Genomic DNA, 15,001 nt, shown 5'->3' with positions numbered 1-15,001 from the left:
TTTTACATCGTGTTTGTATGAAGAATATAAGTTTATACAGGACTTTTAAAGATATTTTCATATTCTATCATAATTATAGTAAGGTGTCGAGAGCTATTTTAAACATCTTTTTTGTTATTTGTATTAATTAAAAAATTTTTGTGTAAGAGTATTAAATTATATTAGTAATTGGGATAATATAACGTTTAAATAATACATTATTAACTAACGTAGTATATATATACTGTACAAGAATTTATACTTACAATTTATTTTATTAGTTTTTTCTGTAAAGATTACTTATTTTTGTAATAAAAAAAGGCATAACTATACATATTGTATCTTGAAAATTTATTGTCATTCTGTAAAAGTGATTTTGCATTTTTGAATAGAAGTAAACATAGGTATAAAAGTAATAATTATAATGAAGTGTTGAGTGTGTGTTAGTTGCCAAGATTATTTTATTTTATCTGCTTATTTATTTTAAATGTTACTTATTTTTTACTTTTTTATTGCTAATTTGTATAAACAAAAAATCATAGTGTAATAATATTAAATTGGAATTGTTATTAGGATAAGATAACGTTAAATAATACATTATTGGTTTACGTATATAACTATACTGTACACTAATTTATATTATATTTAAAATTTTACTTTAGAAGTTTCTTCTGTAAAGATTTACTTATTTCTGGCAATAGATAAGAAGAGGTATAACTAGGTAAATATATTTTTTATTGTATCTTGAAATTAATTGTCATTGCGTAAAAATGATGTTGCATAATGTGAATAAAAGTAAATCTAATTCTCATTCTAATACCAATCATGTTACTAATAAGTCTTTGTTAATTAATAATGAATGTCTTCAATGTTGTAACTGTAAATCTGTCTTTGAACTATCAAGTACTAATGTTACCCGTAAACGTTTTTTAGTCATGTCTCAATTGAGCAAAAAGTCTTGGGTATGCAAGTCATGTATGGATAATAAGAATACAAATAATAATATGAATTCTATTATATTAGAGGAATTAAAGCAGTTACGATCAGAATTGACATCCCGCTTGGATAGTCAAGCATTAGCAATTTCCCAACTGCAGAATGAATTCGTCCAGACTAGGTATGATCTGGAGAGAGTTTTCAATATAACGAACCGGCTTGAACAAAAGATTGGCGGGCATCAAGTCTACCTAAGGCAGTGTGTATCGGCGAAAATAGCACCTGAGCCGGTAACACCGGTAGAAACCTTAGGTTCGATGGAAAATCTCCGACAAAACGCTCCTTCAAAGAGTGTTGAACAACCGGCAAAGGTGACAGATACGGTATCGCACACGAATGATATGAAAAATGCGCAACGAAATGAAGATACGGATACCGATGGGATAAATGTACAAAAGAGAAAGACGTTTAGTAAACAGTCTCAGGAGGTAAAAAAAGGTAAAAATACTGAAATAACATCAATAAAAGCTGCGGAAAAGAAAAAACACTTGCATGTATGGCGCCTTTTGCCGGAGACAACAGTGGAAGACTTGACGATTCATGTAAAACAGGTATGTGGGGATAATGCGCTCATTTATGTAGAGAAAATTAAACATAAATCAAGAAGGGATTATGCTTCATTCATAATTGGTTTGCCAGAGCGAATGTTCGTTGTATTGAATCAAGCGGATGCATGGCCAGAATATGTCGAATTCAGCGAATGGATTTGGTTTCGCAACAAAGCCAAACGCACCCAGGTATAAAAATGTAACTGAAATTTTTTACCAAAACGTCAGAGGTCTACGTACGAAACTGGAAACGTTCCGGAATAATTTGGAATTGTTTAATTCAGACTTATATGCCATAACCGAAACTGGTTGTAACGAATCCATACATGACGGTGAAATAGTTCCAGTTGGATATCATATAATACGTTGTGATAGGTTGGATGGTCGCAAACAGGGTGGTGTGCTGTTGGCGGCTGCTCAGCGAATTGAATTAAGGCGTGTGGAAATATCCAATGTTTCGGTAGATTCCTGCGTTTTTGAATTGGTATGTGCTACGGTTCACTTGAATCATCGATTTTTGTATTTGTGTTGTGTTGTCTATATTCCACCTGGTAGTTCGGAGAATGATTACATGACCCTTTTTAAAATTATTGAAGATGTAAGCTGTAGATACAAGAGTATAATAGTATTAGGAGATTTTAATTTACATTCATGTCCTTTGAATATAACGCAATATTACGAATGTTTTTTAGCCTATTGTAAACTCACTCAAAGTAACAAGGTACCTAATTGTATGAACCGTCAGTTAGATTTAGTTCTGAGTTCGAGTTCTCGAGGAGAGGTTTTAGTGGTTGCATCAGATGAGGCGCTTGTGCCGGTTGATGTATACCACCCGCCACTAGTAGTAAGTGTAAGCGCTTCTTCATTGGAGCGGGTCGATCACTGCAGTGAACACTATGAACGCAATATAAACCCTCAATGGAATTTCTATAAGGCAAATTATCACGCACTTTATTCTAAACTCACAGCAGTTAATTGGAGTGCCCTGTACGAGACAAAGGACGTGGATCAAATTATTTCGTATTTCTATACTGTTCTTAATAATATCTTTGAAGAATGTGTTCCGAGGAGAAAACATAGATCTTCATCACGTTCATATCCCTCGTGGTACACGAATAGCATTATAAAAGATTTAAAACTGAAAGCTAGTCTTCATAAGAGATATAAAGAATCAAAAAAAGGAAGCGATTATCATGAATTCTCGTGTTGTAGATCGCGAATCAAAAAGTCAATAGATACGGCGTATAAAAATTATCAAATTAAAATACAAAATCAATTTGCACATGATCCAAAATCTTTTTGGAGTTATTGTAAGTCGATGTCGAGTTGTGCTAGGGAGGAGGTTATTTTAAAAGATGGTAATTTTTTGACCAATGCGGAATGTGCGAGAGAGTTTGCAGAGTTCTTTAAATCTGTTTACTCAATTGAGCCACCACAATTAAATGTAGATGCGGCAGTATCAAGCTCCTCAGGAGAGATAACATCTAGTTCTAGGGTGCATATTGATGAGTTTAGTTTAAAGGAGGTAAAAGAAGCACTAGCATCTCTTAAGCCAAAACGATCGGCTGGTCCAGATGGCATACCGGCGTTTCTTTTTAGGGATTGTAGTGGGATACTAGCGAAGCCTTTACAATATATATTTAACACGTGCATGCGCTTCGAGACCTTTCCGGTTCAATGGAAGGTCACAAGAGTCATTCCAGTTCCTAAAGGAAAGGTTAAATCGGATATCAGTGGCTACAGACCAGTGGCTGTTTTGTCCACGCCGGCAAAAGTATTTGAAGCTGCAATTTATCGGGCCATGCAGAAGCAAATTAGTAGTCTGATATCTGATGCCCAACATGGATTTTGGCCTGGTCGTAGTACTACTACTAACCTTCTAAATTTTATGTCAAATGTAGTGCCTGCAGTAGATTCTGGTCATCAGGTAGATGTTGCCTACTTTGATTTTAGAAAAGCATTTGACACTGTAGACAATGACATTTTATTGAAGAAGCTTGCTTTATTGGGATGTACCCCACATCTTTTAAATTTTTTTTGCAGTTATTTAAAGGATAGACAGCAGTATGTTGACTACAAGGGTTGCTTATCTGACTCATATAATACCCAATCGGGAGTAAGCCAGGGCAGTAATTTGGGACCTCTCGAATTCATAATAATGATAAACGATCTTCCGCAGGTAGTTAAGCACGGAGTATGTTTATTGTTTGCAGATGATCTTAAATTGCTGCTGGAGGTCAAGAATAAAACAGATAGCGAAAGACTCCAGCAAGATATTGATAGTATAGTGGAGTGGAGTCATCGTAACAAGCTGTACTTTAATGTAACTAAATGTTCCATTATTAGTTTTACTCGAGCACGCGTGCCCTTAAATTATGAGTACATAGTAGATGCGGTACCGATGAAAAGAGTTACCGAAGTACGTGATTTGGGGATAAGTGTCACGGCGGACCTTTCGTTTCGAGGACATATTACGCAAATTTGTAAAAAAGCGTATAGAAAATTGGGCTTTGTACTCAGGCAGTCGCGGGGATTCACCAACATAACGGTAGTCAAAACTTTATACAATGCTCTTGTCAGGAGTTATTTGGAACACAGTGCGGTCATATGGACACCGCACGAAGCAAAGTACACGGTTATGTTGGAAAGAGTACAAAATAAATTCATGCGACACCTGTACATGAAGCTTTATGGCGTGTATCCCTTCTATCCTCTAATGTATCCCACACTGTTTGTTCTAGGCATGGTGGGATATAATGAGTTAAGGGTAAGGCGCGAATTTAAGCTGGTGGCATACTTGGTGGAGGTTTTAAGGGGCAAAGAATACAATCCTGGAATATTACAGAGATTGTATTTTAAGGTTCCAGACCACTATTTAGGAAGAAGAATATTACCCAAGTTACTGTATGTTCCAGTAGCGAGGACTAATTTATTAGCCAAATCCCCTCTTTTTTGTGCATGCCGTACAGTTAATGAAGTACACAATAAAATAGATGTGTTCTCTTGTACTTTGAGTGATTTTTCAAAGGTGCTCTTATATATTCTATGTTATCGGGAAGGTTAATTGTATTAAGATTATAATTGTTAAGTAGTACTTATTTTTAATGTTAATGATGTTGATGTTTGATAGATGAGATTTGTTTTTGTTAATTTATAAAAGAACACTGTCGAATTAGGTTAGAATCCTGTAATGATAGTAAGTTTTATGTGATGTAAATAAATAAATAAATAAATAAATAAATAAATCTGAGTCTGTAAAGTATGTATTCGAAAGTCGGGAGAAATAAATAACAATATATAGAATATAGAAATAAATAAATAAATCACACCTATTTGCATCCTGATTTGCAAAAAATATTATTGCTATTTTAATCATTGGGTAATCATTTCGATATTTTACTTTCGATAACTATCAGTTTCAAGTTTTTTTATATACCTAGCTGCAAATAATATTACGGAATAATAAATAGCCTGTGCACACTTAACGATTACACTTTGGTACAGATATAGATAGCATATTATATGTATAACACTCAGGGACTCAGGGATCACATATATCTAATACTAGCTGCTCCGCCGCGCGGTTTCACCCCCGTGGCTCCACTCCTGTTGGTCGAAGCGTGATGATATATAGCCTATAACCTTCCTCGATAAATGGGCTATCTAACACCGAAATAATTTTTCAAATCGGACCAGTAGTTCGCGAGATTAGCGCGTTCAAACAAACAAACTCTTCAGCTTTATAATATTAGTATAGATTACAAGTAGTATTGATTGTCGTAGTAAATCAACATTTAACACACCTAACGAGCGAACAAACACACATTACGTTTCGTTCTAATTATCGAGTCTAACTGTAAACCATTCGATACGCCCGACTTTACCTACAATACTTAACTGGCTTCTTAACACACGATAATGAATTCTCTTCCTATGATAATAAAGATAAAATTCGATTTGTGTTATGCAAAATCATTGTAGCGTAAAAACTAAAAGGCATGAATAAGTGATCGTGCTAGTTTGACCCGTATGCTTATTATGTAAAAGATTTATGTCTCAGTACAGAAAAGATAAATGTTCATGATTACATTGTTAGTAGTTAGTTACTCCTTCTTTTTAGGGTTCCAAACCACAAAAAGATAAATGGAACCCTATAGGGTTACTTTGTTGTCCCCCTGTCTGCCTGTCTTTCAAGACCATTTTTATCATGAACGCGTGGAGGTATCAAACTGAAATTTATAATGAATACTCAAGTCTTCTGTAACTTGAAATAATTGTGAAATTTTTTTTAAGCCAACACAATTAAAAGATAAATAGGTACAGTAATCCCCAAAGGTTATGACCGAGCTGAATTTCGCGCTACTGTAATTTTCCTCATGTGGGTAGTTTTCATTTAGTTGCATATAATACATTAAAGATAAAATAATTGAAAGAAGTCGGAAAAAAGGTTAATACCTACATTACGGTCCGTAATAATATACGGGCAAAGCTAGTCTTAATATTTATATTATAAAGGCGAAAGTTTGTAAGTATGGATGTATGAATGTTTGTTACTCTTTCACGTAAAAACTACTGAACCGATTACAATGAAATTTAGCACACATATAGAGGGTAACTTGGATTAACACATAGGATAGTATTTATCCCGGAAATCCCACGGGAACGGGAACTATGCGGGTTTTCCTTTGCAAACGCGGGCGAAGCCGCGGGCGGAAATCTAGTACAATAATAAAAACGAAGCGGGTAGAAACAATTTAATCCTTTTACTGTTTATCTGTGCCTATTACAGTTTATTAACCTGAAACACAGACATACATATCTAAAGTTGGTTTATTTAACTCCCTTTATATTTATAATAAATATAGTAAATAATAAATATAGATTATAAATACTTAAAAAATATCTTTAATAAGATAAAGCTAATAAAAAAGTGTTAAAAAATAGTCTATGTTATTTGGTAAAGTAGCTTTCCAATGGAAAAATAATTTTAAAAACGATACTGATATCTATCTATCTATCTATCAAAGTCTCAGGTGGGCCACCTGATGTTTAGCTATTAATTAACTAAAGCACGAATTTCTAATTTCCATAACCTACTATTCTATAAAAAACTTCAAACTTCACAAGTATTTGTGCCGGTACTCGCCTTCCTTAGGCAAACACAAGAAGCTTCAAAATCCGCATACTCCGTTATAACAATTGGGAACAATTAGTGTGAGTACCGAGTAATTAGAGATAACTGGGGCGCGTACGTAATCGTCTGCTTGCAGTTTGCAATGCTACGGACACACAGAGCTAGCAACAAAATATTGTCGCGTGTGGACGGAGCAGTAGTAACTGTAACCAATTCAGCTTCAAATTTTATATTATAGATAACTGGGGCGCGAACTAAGGGCGCGAACGTAATCGTCTGCTTGCAGTTTGCAATGCTACGGCCACACAGAGCTAGTGACAAATATTGTCGCGTGTTAACGGAGCATTAGTGGCTTCCAATTTTAAATTAAAGATAACTGGGGTGCGTATGTAATCGTCTGCTTGCAGTTTGCAATGCTACGGACACACAGAGCTACCGACAAAATATTGTCGCGTGTAGACGAATCAGTAGTAACTGTAACCAATACAGCTTCCAATTTTGTATTAAAGATAACTGGGGCGCGAACATAATCGTCTGTTTGCAGTTTGTAATGCTACGGACACACAGAGCTAGCGACAAAATATTGTCGCGTGTAGACGGAGCAGTATTTCCCCATTTTACAACTAAAGATGACTGAGGTGCGTACGTAATTGTCTGCTAACTGCTTGCAGTTTGCAATGCTACGGACACACAGAGCTAGCAACAAAATATTGTCGCGTGTGGACGGAGCAGTAGTAACTGTAACCAATTCAGCTTCCAATTTTATATTATAGATAACTGGGGCGCGAACTAAGGGCGCGAACGTAATCGTCTGCTTGCAGTTTGCAATGCTACGGCCACACAGAGCTAGTGACAAATATTGTCGCGTGTTAACGGAGCATTAGTGGCTTCCAATTTTAAATTAAAGATAACTGGGGTGCGTATGTAATCGTCTGCTTGCAGTTTGCAATGCTACGGACACACAGAGCTACCGACAAAATATTGTCGCGTGTAGACGGACCAGTAGTAACTGTAACCAATACAGCTTCCAATTTTGTATTAAAGATAACTGGGGCGCGAACATAATCGTCTGTTTGCAGTTTGTAATGTTACGGACACACAGAGCTAGCGACAAAGTGTAGACGGAGCAGTATTTCCCCACTTCACAACTAAAGATGACTGAGGTCAGAGGTGCGTACGTAATTGTCTGCTAACTGCTTGCAGTTTGCAATGCTATGGACACACAGAGCTAGCGACAAAATTTCGCTAGTTGTCAGAGTAGTAGTTCTATGCTCATTGCTTGAGACTGATTTTTCTTGTAATCAAAATGCTGAGAATTCCAGATAAGAGGTCGAAAAATACAGAAGGTACTTAATTATTCATTGATAATACTGGCATATGAGAATAACAACAACAATAAAATATAGAATTATTTGATTATCTGATCCAAGTTATAGTATGTCTAATAATCATTTTAATTTAATATTATTATCTACTATATTCTATCCTCTTTCAATCATTAACTACATCCACCTGAGTCAAAGCCGAAACATGCTTAACGCCTTACCAAATATAGGCTATAATTAATTTAACATTAACCCAAATTTGTGTGAACCACAACACTGGCGAACCATTGTAATACTAACTATAAACACCTATAACTATACAGTGTTGAGTACAATGACATCACAAAAAGTTGCATGATGTTATAACACAATGCGGAGCAGATAAGAATAGTGTTCAACTACCTGCGTTTTATTGACATTCTCGAAAGCAGGTAGCAGGTATTAAATGCTAGCCGTGCCCCTATTGCACTGCTCCCATTGGTCTTAGGGTCATGATATATAGCTTATAGCCTTCCTCGATAAAAGCTATCTAATACTGAAACAATTTTTCAAATTTGACAAGTAGTTCCTGACATTAGCGCATTCAAACAAACAAACAAACTCTTCAGCTTTATAATATTAGTATAGATATTATCACTACATAGTATAAAACGAAGTCGCTTTTGTTATCAGTTTGTCCCTATGTATGCTTTAATTTTTAAAGCTATGCAACTGACATTTTTTTTAGATAGAGTGGTTCTTGAGGAAAGTTTTAGTATATAATTTTTATAGGTATTATGTTTCTATTTCTTATGTTATCAGGTGGGTGATCTTTACTGCAATAAAGAAGGGTATAAATATTAGAGATGCAACGAATAGTTGTTTGGCCAGATACCGGATACCGAATGTTCGGCCTGACCACCAGCCAAATGTTCGGTATCCGGCCGCCGAATATTCGGCCGGCGGTATTTTGAGTTTCGTAGGTGCGTGTCGCGCACCGGCTTGCCGCCCGCGCCGTGCAGGTTTTGACTTGTTTCATAGTGAACGTTCGCGCGGTCACAGTTCTTGGTAGAGACACTTTTATCGTGTCAGTCAGCACTCAGCACAAAACAATTTCGTTAAAAAAAAATTAGTTAAAAATAATAAAAAGCTTCAATTGCAACTGTGTCTTCATTTAGATTCTATTTATAAAATATACCAAGTTTACTATCCGGTGTCCGGACTGATAGTACATTACCATCCGGTATCTGGCCGGATAGTAAAAAAGGGCCGGATAAGCCGGATACCGGATAGGAACCGAATATTCGGTGCATCTCTAATAAATATGTAAAATGGAAATAAATTTTTATTAGTGATATAATACTTGTTAGATAGTCGATTTACAGTAGTAGTGGTTTACATAATTGATACAGTAAATATTATAAAAATTCTGAATTATTATTAAAATATACTTATACATACCTACTTATCTGAATAATGGATTATGTAATAAGAAAAATCATTACCTAATTTTGGTCATTTCTTTCTCTGCCAGACATTAATTTTCAAAATAAAATAATATTATATTATTTATTTGTTTTTCTACAATACTTAATTATTTAAGAAATGTTGAATTTATAAATATAAAACGACGTGTGGCACTCAGGGACTGCTGCGGTAAAGCTATTGCATGCTATGCCTTCAAGCCACACCTCCGCCCGTCGGAGTGGGGAGCGTGAGGTTTTTTGTTACGGAATTTCTCGATTCGGTCCCCGCGCTCAAGGCCCGCAATAGAAGCTATGCAATAGCTTAATATAATTCAAAGTTATTCAATGAGAATTTATGTTATTCTACAGTTAACTTGGGTAGTATACAAAGAAATGTTAATTTTTATACAATTAAAGTAATTAGTACATTTTTTGCAAACTCTTACACTTATTCCACTTTCTATTCATTAGCACATCTGTACTAATATTATAAAGCTGAAGAGTTTCTTTGTTGGAATGCACTAATCTCGGAAACTACTGGTCTGATTTGAAAATGCTTTCGGTATTAGATAGCCCATTTATCAAGGAAGGCTATTGGTTATACATAATCACGCTTCGACCAACAGGAGCGGAGCAATACAGATAAAACCGTAGGGCACAGTTAGTGTAAAATATAATTTCAAGCCCTCTAACTTGATCAAACATAGAATTGGTTCTAAAATATATTTTGATTTTAGTATTAGAAGTTTATTTGTATAAAATATATTTGATTGATATAATGTGATTTAGGTTTACTCTTTTTTTTTTTACATAATAATGTAAAAAAAAAATAATTACATAATGTAATTATAATGATTATATGTATTATCTAAGGTTCGAGGTTTGTTAGTTTATAATTGTTTTCTTTAAGCCTTATTTTACATTTATTTTAAACTATAGAATTTAAATGCAAAAATTATTATTTTTTTAACATTGTGCAACTGTTCGTATAAATTAAGTGATCCATTTAATGCCGATTTTAAATATGAATGTATTTTAAATATAATATTAAAGTACCCTTATACATAAAATAAAAAAATACAAGCTTTCTTACCTTTATGTTAGACGAAGGCTCTTATGCCAAAAATCCATGAAACAACACTAACACCATTTCACTGTCACAAATAAATAATTAAAAAGACACTCCACACACCTTTTACACAATAATTTTATATACAAAAGCTACGTAAAGCATACAGGATCTTAGACACGATCTTTTCCAAACTCACACGGAGTCAATCGATAACATTTTGGAAGCAGAAGTAAGATCAAGGGAACGGTAGTGTAATTTGTCACTTTATATTTGTTTAGAGAATAATTATTATGGTGTTTTTAATGAGAAAATACCGCGAACATAAATAGAAGGCGACCCTCCCTGGTATATATTAAGTACTATGATTTCTGAGTTGAGGACTGAGAAGTCAACAACCGATTGACAGATAGAGCAATTTTTTTTTAATAATTCATTCACAACCATGGATACAAGGCCTTCAGTCGCAATCTTAAAGTAACAGATAGAGCAAATTTTAGCCAGTGATGCCAGAATATTGTATAGTAGAGCCATTTTAATAGGCAACATTTGACAGTTCAAAAATTCAACAACGTAAACTAGTAACGACGACATAGAATAACATGATATTTCGTTTTGTTAGAACTGCACATTTGCTTAACTTTTTTCAATTACGATTACATATTTATAATAATAATGACCAATACAAGTAATTTTAAGATTTCATTTTACTGATAAACCATTCTAAACATAATTAACAATTTCTGAATTGAAGAACTGACGTCGCTACAATTTTGTGTCAATAAACCTATTTTCTTTTTAAATACCAGAGATGTTACTCTAAAAATCGAAATCTGACATCTAGAATCGAATGCATTGATTACTTGTGAATAAAAATCATCATAAATTAATAAATTCGATTGACAAATGTTACAAATCCGTATCGATTAATTCACTTTATTCGATGTTTTTACTTTTTATACAAGTTACATCTCTTCGAAGATAAAATTGATAGACGTCAAATGTTGCCTATTAAATTGGCTCGACTATAATTTTTATTTCCAACATTTTATCGTTCTTATAATATGTATGAAATTGTATTATTATAACTATTAAATGATATTAAATTTAACTATAACGTCAAAGATATTAAATTATAACGTAATTTAAATAAGTATTACAAAAGTAGAATGAAAATATCGAATTCAACACTAATAACAAAAAGAGAGAAATCTACAGAGTTACTAATATAATAATTTAGATCGAAGGCAAATTTCGCTTTTTTATTCAAACTTATTATTTATTATTATATTGCGAGTAATAAAATACTTAGAGATGTTCGTGCCTGAAATCGCACCAAGAATAACGGAGATCCGTAGAGGCGGCGCTGTCAGCGCCCAGTGCTAAAAACACAGACTAAAAATAATGTTCTCAGTTAGGTTCTCAGTATTAATCTCAGAGCAATAAACCTAGGTTTATTGCTCTGAGGTATTAATTAATTTAAATTTCCTCAGAGCTGGGGAAAAATGACGTGATCACGTGAAAATGGATAAAACATATCGCTTTAAATTTTAATGTTTGTGTTGAATATGTCTTCGTAATGTATGTACATATTTTACGCCAGAGTATCGAAAACATAAATGATAAAATTTGTATTACAATGATAAATAGGTTTTTTATTAATGACTAGCTGTTCCCCGCGGTTTCACCCGCATTGCTACGCTCCTGTTGGTCTTAGCGTGATAAATAGCTTTTAGCTTTCCTCGATAAATGGGCTAACCGTAACACCGTAATAATTTTTCAAATCAGATTAATAGTTCCTGAGATTAGCCCGTTCAAACAAACGAACAAACTCTTCAGTTTTATAATAATATTAAAGTATACGTAAATAATGCATAGTAAAATCGATCTTTCTGTACATTTTAGTCAAGAGGTTCGTAATTAAAAAAAAATGTGTGATAGAGATTAGAGACTGGTTTTTATTGTAAAAGAAGACTCGAGACGACAAATTTTAGCAAGGTCAAATCAATTTAACACGTTCTACAAAAACCGATTTCCTAAAACAATCCAAGAAAAAAATCATCAAAAAGGTTCAACCGTTCTTGTGTTTTCTAAATTCGTAGCAAAGTTGTACAGAAGGTCGGGCTTCTTTTAAATACGTCATAATATTATTTATGTAAATATGTTAAAAACCTTTTGATAATAAAACAACTACAAAACCGTCAATAAAAAGTGCCCTCAATTTCACTATAATCATAATATTATATTATTTATACTGTGATTTATACAGTGGCTTTTTATCACCTAGGTAGTTTAAAAACATTTAAACCATCATTTTCTCGCTATTCAGTTCAAATAATTGATTAATTCAATATCAGATATAGAGGAAATAAAACTGGTTTAACTATTAAATTTCTATGCTATTAAAGCTTGTCAAGCGCGAAGATTTGAATCGATTAAAATCGTTGCCATAAATATTGAAAAAAAAACAAAGGAACAGTGCGAATATATTTTGTTCGTATTTTAAATTATCAATTTAAATACAGAAATATTATTTTCGTACTGTGCGTAAGGTTGGTTGTAACTTGTAACTTTAAAATATTGTATTTTTATGGATTATGACAATGCAAAACTATTAAATCAGTATATAGAAATAGTAAAATGAATAATTATTGTTTCACACTGTCCACAGGAATTGCGTAAGTACGTTAACTGCTTATCATTACAACATAAACGTGTGAAACAGTCAAGCATATAAAACTGCACTCCACTATCTATGATATTTTGATGATATTATTAGATTGATTCAAAATAAATATTTTATTTGCTTCAATAAACGCCTAGTGTGTGAACGCCCTAACGCAAAGTTTTGCTTTCTCGTAAGAAAATCACAGTCAGTTTAGTTTTCTAAACATTCGTCACTAAAGACCACGTTGATAGTGCTCAAACTCAATAAATTATGCAATTTAATATAATATTTTATAAATTAACATAAATCAAGATGATGAAACCGAGTGAAATATAATCAGTATCACATTTCGTATCAGACAACAACATTGTGCGAAATAACAAGTGATTATTGTTGGATTATTGCGATAAATTATTTTATTTTAATAATAAAAAAAATGGCGGGAAAAATATTAGTGTCAATGCCATTTTTTATTTTCATAACGGTCAGTGCTTACGATTTGAAGCAAGTGCTTATTTTAAGCAGGCATAATATTAGAGCACCTCTGTCTTCAAGTTTAAATATTCTGTCGAATAAAACATGGCCGAAATGGAACGTGCAACCGGCTTTTTTAACTGAAAAAGGTGCCTTAGTAGAAGGTTATATGGGTAATTATATTTCGAACTGGTTTGTGAAAAAAGGTTTGTTACCAAACGGATGTCCGGAAGCCAATGATGTGCATATTTATGCAAATACGAGACAAAGGACACGTGAAACTGCTAAAGCTTTTGTCAATGGTGCTTTTAAAAATTGTAGTGTTACCGTCTATAGCAAGAACTCCACTAAAATGGATCCCGTGTTTAACCCCGTATTCAGAAGTACGTCGCTGGAGTTAAAATCGAAAATAATTGAAGAGATGCAACGTAAATTAGACGGTTTACGACTAAATAAAGCGTACTCAAAATTAAACGATATAGTTGACTTAAAACATGCTCCTATTTGTAAAAATAAGAATGTGTGCGATTTTGTAGGCGCGACAGATAGTATTATTTATGAAATAGGAGAAGAGCCGAATATTGATGGCCCTCTAGCATATACAAATTCAATTGTTGATGCTTTTTTAATGAGTTATTACGAAGGAATGCCCACAAGCGATGTTGCATGGGGAAAAATTAAAACACCCAACGAATGGAATTTATTAACGCGTGTCATGCATGAAAATCAAAATGTCAGATTTAACAGCACAATTTTGGGGAAGGAAGTCGCGAAGCCCTTACTGAAATATATTTACAACGTATTAAAGGATGAGAATTCACCGAAATTTACGCTTCTCGTTGGTCATGATTCAAATTTGAATTCAATTATGGCGGCAATCGGCGTCAAGCCCTACGTGTTGCCAGATCAATATGAATTCACGCCGATAGGTGGAAAATTAGTTTTTCAGAAATGGCATGATAATGAAACGAATAAAGATTTACTTAGAGTAGATTATGTTTATCAGACAGTTAAACAATTGAGGGATGGTGAAATTTTATCTGAATCTAATCCACCGCGTTGGATGAAAATGGAGATACACAGTTGTGAAAGTGATTTGGATGGATTTTGTCCATGGAGCGATTTCATGGAAATCATGAAATCTGTTTCTGTGCAAATGTAGTATTTTTTATATTTTAATGAAATGATGATGATTATTCAAATTGTAATTTATTTATTTAGTCTTGTATCTGAGTTTATGATACTATATAATTCACAGATATAATTATTATTGAACTTGTTAGGAATAACATGTATTGTATGCGTATTGTATGTGAATAAAGGTAGACTATTTAATATGTACTCTTTGACATTAATTAATAAT

General features: G+C 33.5%; 1 protein-coding gene across 1 annotated transcript; it reads left to right on the top strand.

The window, feature by feature from the left end:
* Positions 1 to 13,397: 13,397 nt before the first annotated feature.
* LOC123704366 (glucose-1-phosphatase-like) lies at positions 13,398 to 14,876 on the top strand. The gene has a single exon (XM_045652719.1). The coding sequence runs from the start codon at positions 13,601 to 13,603 to the stop codon at positions 14,798 to 14,800; it is 1,200 nt and encodes a 399-aa protein (XP_045508675.1). The 5' UTR covers positions 13,398 to 13,600; the 3' UTR covers positions 14,801 to 14,876.
* The last annotated feature ends 125 nt before the right edge of the window (positions 14,877 to 15,001 follow it).

This window comes from Colias croceus, chromosome 29, assembly GCF_905220415.1.
Source record: "Colias croceus chromosome 29, ilColCroc2.1".
Lineage (NCBI taxonomy): Eukaryota > Metazoa > Arthropoda > Insecta > Lepidoptera > Pieridae > Colias > Colias croceus.
The sequence above is the reverse complement of the archived record's forward strand: the minus strand, read 5'-3'. Positions and strand labels throughout refer to the sequence as shown.